The 6,207-nt window shown below is 44.4% G+C and overlaps 1 protein-coding gene across 1 annotated transcript; it reads right to left on the minus strand.

Moving 5' to 3' along the window:
• Positions 1–3,812: 3,812 nt before the first annotated feature.
• Positions 3,813–5,391, minus strand: LOC311070015 (ladderlectin-like). The gene is made up of 6 exons (XM_084093644.1): positions 5,323–5,391; positions 5,121–5,188; positions 4,828–4,907; positions 4,426–4,551; positions 4,176–4,287; positions 3,813–4,004 (listed from the first exon to the last, which is right to left on the minus strand). Exons 2-6 carry the CDS (start codon positions 5,182–5,184, stop codon positions 3,910–3,912), a joined length of 477 nt encoding a protein of 158 aa, XP_083949770.1. The 5' UTR covers positions 5,185–5,188; positions 5,323–5,391; the 3' UTR covers positions 3,813–3,909.
• Positions 5,392–6,207: the final 816 nt, after the last annotated feature.

The raw sequence follows: 6,207 nt of genomic DNA on the forward strand, positions 1-6,207 counted from the left end.
ACGCTCTTTCTCCAAAGGCGAACCTGAGGAACTTTCTGTGTCGCCGTACGACCTGGATGTGAAAATAGGCATCCTTGAGGTCTACTGTCACAAACCAATCTCCTGACCGAATCTGAGATATGATGGCTTTCAGCGTCAACATCTTGAATTTCCCTTTGTAAAGGGCGAAATTTAGCCGGCGGAGGTCTAGTATGGGACGCAAGCCGCCGCCTTTCTTTGGGACCAGGAAATAACGGCTGTAGAAGCCTTGTTCGATTTCCTCCGAAGGAACCTCCTCTATCGCTCCCTTGAGAAGGAGGGAAGAAATTTTCTGCTGTAGTACAGAAGCCTCTGTGGCGCTGTCGACTACAGTAGGAAAGACCCCGTTGAAGCGGGGGGGGGGGGGGGGGGTTGCGGCAGAACTGAAGTGTGTAGCCGAACCGAACTGTGCAAAGAATCCAAGGTGATACCCCCTGTAAGCGCTCCCTTTCTTGAAAGAAATGTGAAAGAGGAAGCGGGGTGTTGCAATGTAGACGACATACCTGAGTGAGGGTGTCGTGTTGATGACCGTGGGGTTGAGTGGTTGGCCGTGTAGGAGAGCACCTGGCGTCCTGACACGTGATGGGAGGCCTCAATGCTGGGGTCGGGGTGACCAGGCCTGTCTGCTCCAGAGGAAAACAAAAAGTGTCTCTGAGGATGCGACCGGTAGTTATAAAGTGTGTCGGGGGTGAGGGGAGAGAGCAAAAGGCGTCTCCTTCCTCCCGTGCCGGACTGAGCAGAGACGGTAAAATAGGGCCTGCACTTCGAAACACTCTGGGTGATGAAGGTGACGGTAAGGGAAGGAGAGCTGGTTAGAGGTGGGCAGAAACGCTTGCGCGGTCTGTCCCAACCTCGAGGACGTGGAAGGGGCTCTCCTTTTCCTGACCAGAGGGTCAGGAACGGCTCGAGGCAGCTGGGGCGGTCGGTTTGTCGGACCGCTTCAGCTGCAGACGCTTGTGAGGCAGTTGACGGGGGAACGGGTGACTGTGGGCTCCCCAAACCGTGGAAGGTGGGAGATGCGCCGGGTCACTTCTCCCAGACCCGACTGGGAGATAGGGGCGTCAAGGAGGAAAACTTTCTCCTTGTCACGGATCTCGGTGAGGTTAAGCCATAAGTGGCGTTCCGCAGCAACCGCACCTGCCATCGAGCGGCCTACAGCGTGTGCGGTATGCTTGGTGGCCCTTAAAGCCAGATCCGTAGCCTTACGAAGCTCTTTCACAGCTTCAGGAGTCATACCACTACCCTCATCCATTTCTTTTAGGACATCCGCCTGGTAGGCCTGAAGAATGGCCATAGTGTGCAGGGTCATGCCTGCCTGTCCAGCTGCCATGTAGGATTTCCCGATAAGAGAGGAAGAAGTCCTACATGCTTTAGAGGGAAGGAGGGGACATGACTTCCAAGACGGCGCAGACGACGGAGCAAGATGGCTGGCCAAAGTATCCTCAACCGCTGGAATGGCGGAATAGCCCTGTTCAACAGAACCTACTAGGTTGGTGAAATCAGCGGCTGCCGCATTAGTGAGACGCGCAGAGAAAGGCTGCTTCCAGGATCTGGAAATCTCGTGATGCAGATCGCTGAAAAACGGCAGCTTTCTCCGTTGTGGCCTAGAATTAGGGCCACTGAGAAATCTCTCGTCGAGTTTCAACGCCTGTGACTCGCAGGGCTCGTCAGGCCAGTCGATGGCGAGCTTCTCTGTAGCGCGCGAAAGCACGTCCATGAGCTCTGTGTAGGCCGCAGTAGGCCGCGCTTCCTGGCGGCTAGGCGGGATAACGTCGTCGGCAAAAGCAGGCCCGAAATCCTCGGAGTCGGACGCCGCGGTAAAATCTATGTCCTCCAGCCCGAAAGAAACCGCCTCGCGTGCTCCCGGGCTGGGGCATTAATAATCGTGAGTGAACTCGACTGGCATGCCACGCGCGTGCTCGGGAGAGAAAGAGCGGGGCCCGTCTGCTCATACTCCACATCCTCGAGCTCTACATCCGAACCCCAGGTCGCGGATCCTCGAGAGGCCTCGGGAGCGCGACGAATGATTCCCTCTCAAAAACAGCGAGCCGAGAGCGGAGGGTTTTGAGAAGTAAATTGTCACAAAATTTACATTTAGACGATCCTAAAACGGCCTCGCGCGCATGTGAGAAACCCAAACACTTGACGCACTTACTGTGAGGGTCGTCGCTACTCCATTGCAGCTTCACTGGAAGGAGAACTGAGTTCCACTTATGCAGTCGCTGAAGTGCAAGAAGAAGAAGAAATCCGTTTTTCAGGCTAGAAAAATCGAGAGCGAAGGGTGAAGTGACCGCTTCGTGAAGGCAGAGAAATCTGAGGAGATGATGGCGCGCATACATGATGATGCGACGTAAGAGCGTCGGGGCGGAGCCAGATTGCGCAAGCGCCATCAGCCAATGAATTGGCGTGATTCTATAGGGCTTCAGACAATCGGCACATTCAGAGAATATCCCACTGCGCTATCCGCAGTGTTAAGTGAACCTATGAAAGAGAACATAAAAATACAAAGTACACCTGATGCACATTTCTTTGTTCTCCATTTTCTAGAACAAGAGTTTAAGAACCTTACTGTATTTTTGTGTAATTAATTAAGAGAAAGTACTCCGCCATCTTGCTCCGACGAAAGTGACTTGAACGCACATGCCGTTATAAGCACGACTTCCCACCTCGTACGTACAAACTTCCCAGGAGGACCTGAACGCACCAATAGTTACACGCATCCTGTCACGTAAACTGACCTGTCAATCATCTTGCCAAAGATAAAATCTTCCGCATTTACATAATTTCCAACAGTATCAGAAAGAAATGCAGTAGCACATTGAAATACTGTCACGGGTATTTCATGCAGAGACTCCTCAAATTTATGCATAATGATACATTTAAGTTCATGCTCAAACGAATCTTTATAAAAGTTCAGGTTGTCGCAGATGAAATATAACACGGATAACATTAGGCTGCATAAATATTTTTTAGCAGCTTAAATGTTGATTATTAGTCACTCAAACCACTTTATCTAAACCATCCGCCATGTTTTGTAGTTTTCTGAAAACTTTTTACTCATGCTTAGTTCTGAACTGGATCCTCCTCCAAAGGGCAATGGGTTGTGGGCAATATTAACCATTATAGTGAGTATGGATCCACCGGAAATTGTAGACCATCCATGGACTTCTGGCATACTCTTTTCAACATACTATGCTTTGGGACACACTTATTTTAATCTCACAAACAGTTTAGGATGTATAGCATGGAAATTGAGACGCAGGGTTTGTATCATTTTACATTGTGACTCAGTTGAGAATGTCTGGTGTGATAACAATGAACATTCTGAGGTTGTTTACTCCCGAATGCGTTTTTGGAACCAACATGCCCTGTGGATTTTCTATCAGCGGTTTAGAATAAGAACTAACAAAGTGCCAGACTAGTGAATTAATCACTATTGATCTAATCAGTCAAACAGGTTTAGAAAATGGTCTGAAACTGTTTGAGTCACTTTAATTTGTTCAGACAATCACAGATTTATTTGCTGAGGTTTCTCACACCAAACTAGTAATGGGATATTTGAGAAAACCGAAAACAAAAAGCCTGAAAACAAAATGGATGCTTACAATCCATTGTAGGAAACAACGCATTCTAGTGTTTGTCAAAGATGAAGCAACTGTGTACAGCTTGCTTAAACCCCTTCCCTGATGAAATCACTAAATGCCGTTAATCATATCCTCAAACCTTGCCATACAATACATTTATATTTTTAATATACATTAATTTGATTGTCCACAACGCACATGATTTGCTTCAATGCATTTATTAACTTGAGGTGGGTTTCAGCAAAACAATTCAGAAGCGATTTGATTTCAGAATAACATTTTTGTAACCATAAGAAATGTAGTACAATCAAACTGGAGCAGGATGACCGAATAGGATCTTGTCCGAAACGCAAAGATAGTTCTTTGTGCTTGTACAGGACGCATCATTCCAGCAATGGTTAGCTGTAGGGTGGAATAATGAAGTAAGTTATTTGATCATTACAGTGGTATTAGAGTCAAGATTAAAAGAAAAAAGAAAAAAAAGTGTTCAAATTAAGGCAAATTGTGAAATCCAAATGAGTCACTTCATGTTACCGTATGATATGAAATTATAATTGAAAAGTGCATTCTCACTGGTCCAGTTGATCTCCAAACAGTCCTCAGGACCACCGAAATTGTTAGGTTCTCCAGAGCACCAGTTGGTATAGTCATACACAGTTCCATCACTCCACAACCACTCTCTATCCTAATAAGTGAAGAAAATGAATACAAAGTGCACTTCTGTAGTCAGACTTAAGGAAGAAGCTAACCAAGTTCAGCTTTGAAGACAAACCATCTTCATTAGAAACTTTGCCTTTTCTGTTTAAAGCACAATTTAACTTACTTGTACAGCATCATTTGCACCGACCCAAGATATTGTGGAAGAAGAAGGCAACAGATCCAGTAGGAATTCATTTTCCTGTTCATTATGCACAGATGCGAGATTCCCACCAAGACTTTGACAGTTTTTCTGAAGAGAGATGTTGCATCAACACAAATCTAATGTTTATAGCAGAAAGCATAAGTGACTTCAAAACAATATTTTAGTCATTTGCAACCAAAGTGTCCTGATTAATTATTTGCTCAGTATCAGTTTTCATGTATTTGATAGAGATGGAACCCCTTTCAAGTGTGGGACCCGTGCAGTACATCAACACAAGTACATAATACCAAACTATTTAGATGTTGTTAAAGACACCTAATGTTAAGTGTTGTCCAAATCACCTTGTTGTAACTAATACATTACCTCTGCTGTGATCCAGTTAACCGAATCAGAGAAGTACTTGTAGCACCGGTGTTCAAAACTTCTCCATCCATAGGGGCATTCTTTAAAAAAATAAATATGCATCCAGTACATAATGTTATAGGCCTTTTGTAATGGTCACAGCATAGAATGTCTTTATTATTTTATGTTTGTGCAATTGTGTTCTTTGACACTGTAAATCCATCATTAATCATACAAATATTAGAAAGTGGAATATTGTACATTTCCAAAATGCTTTTAAACTTGCAAGAGTTTTTACAATTAAGTGTTGTTACCGTCTGCATTCCCCATGGAGAAGATGAAGAAAAGCAGCATTAGACTTTTCAGCATTGCCATCATGAACCTAAAAAAATAAGCAGGTAAAGTTAAATATCTGCACTCATATGCTGCACACTGTGGATTCGCAATGTATTTTAAAGACAACGCACACGATATTTTAAACATTTTATTCAGTAGGTTTCTGTTCCAAAAACTCACCTTGCTTTTCAGATTGTTGCCTTTTTAGAATCTCAGAGAGAGTTTTTGTGAAGTTCCAGAAAGAGCCCTGCTTTTAAAGCTTATTAGTGGGCCTCATTTATTAATCTAGAAACGAGCGCAGAAATCATTTTACAACAGGGTTCACGTGTGATTCATGAAACATTCGTATGCATCCAATCCCATCGTACGAATGATAGGACGTTGATAAATGTGCCGGCTGAAAACAATCGTCATTTAAATATCACGCCCCTAAAAATTCACGCTTTAGAAGCCGCCCCTCGCCCCTAGAGTTTGCGACGACAAATTCCAAACGGAATTGCGCATCCCTATGCCCTACTCCCTTCGAAAGCAGAGCCCAGTGGGGACTTTGGAGTGCGTGCGTGTAGCCGTTAGGAACGCACTTAGAAGGGAGCAATTTCCTCATTATCTTGACCTGGGATGTTCTCATGACGCAGCACGCTGTCCATCAGCTGTTCTTACAACAGAAATGTCTTATTATTGCTGTTAACATAACAGTTGCAAATAAATATACGTTTTATAAAAAAAGTTTTTTAAATATGGGTTATATGCGTGTGTGAGTGTAGGCGTATTTCTCTGCTCTCAACTTTAAAACTTAAAAACCATCTCATCTTCGGACCCTGCATTACGTAACACATTTCTTATATGAAACTTATGTAAACAACATGACAAAAATGTGTGAAATATCTTGCACATTTAGGCTACATTAACTTAATTAACCCACGCTTCAACTTTGCGGGTTGCGCCAATTAGTTACTGTCACGTTTGGTTTGGGGTTTTGTTTTATGTTCATGTTTCATGTAGTTTGGTTCCTGTTTCCTAGTCATGTGATCATGCCTTGTGCTTCCCCTAGCATTCTTGTCTGTA

Source organism: Abramis brama (genome assembly GCF_963993115.1).
Source record: "Abramis brama genome assembly, chromosome: 19".
Classification (NCBI taxonomy): domain Eukaryota; kingdom Metazoa; phylum Chordata; class Actinopteri; order Cypriniformes; family Leuciscidae; genus Abramis; species Abramis brama.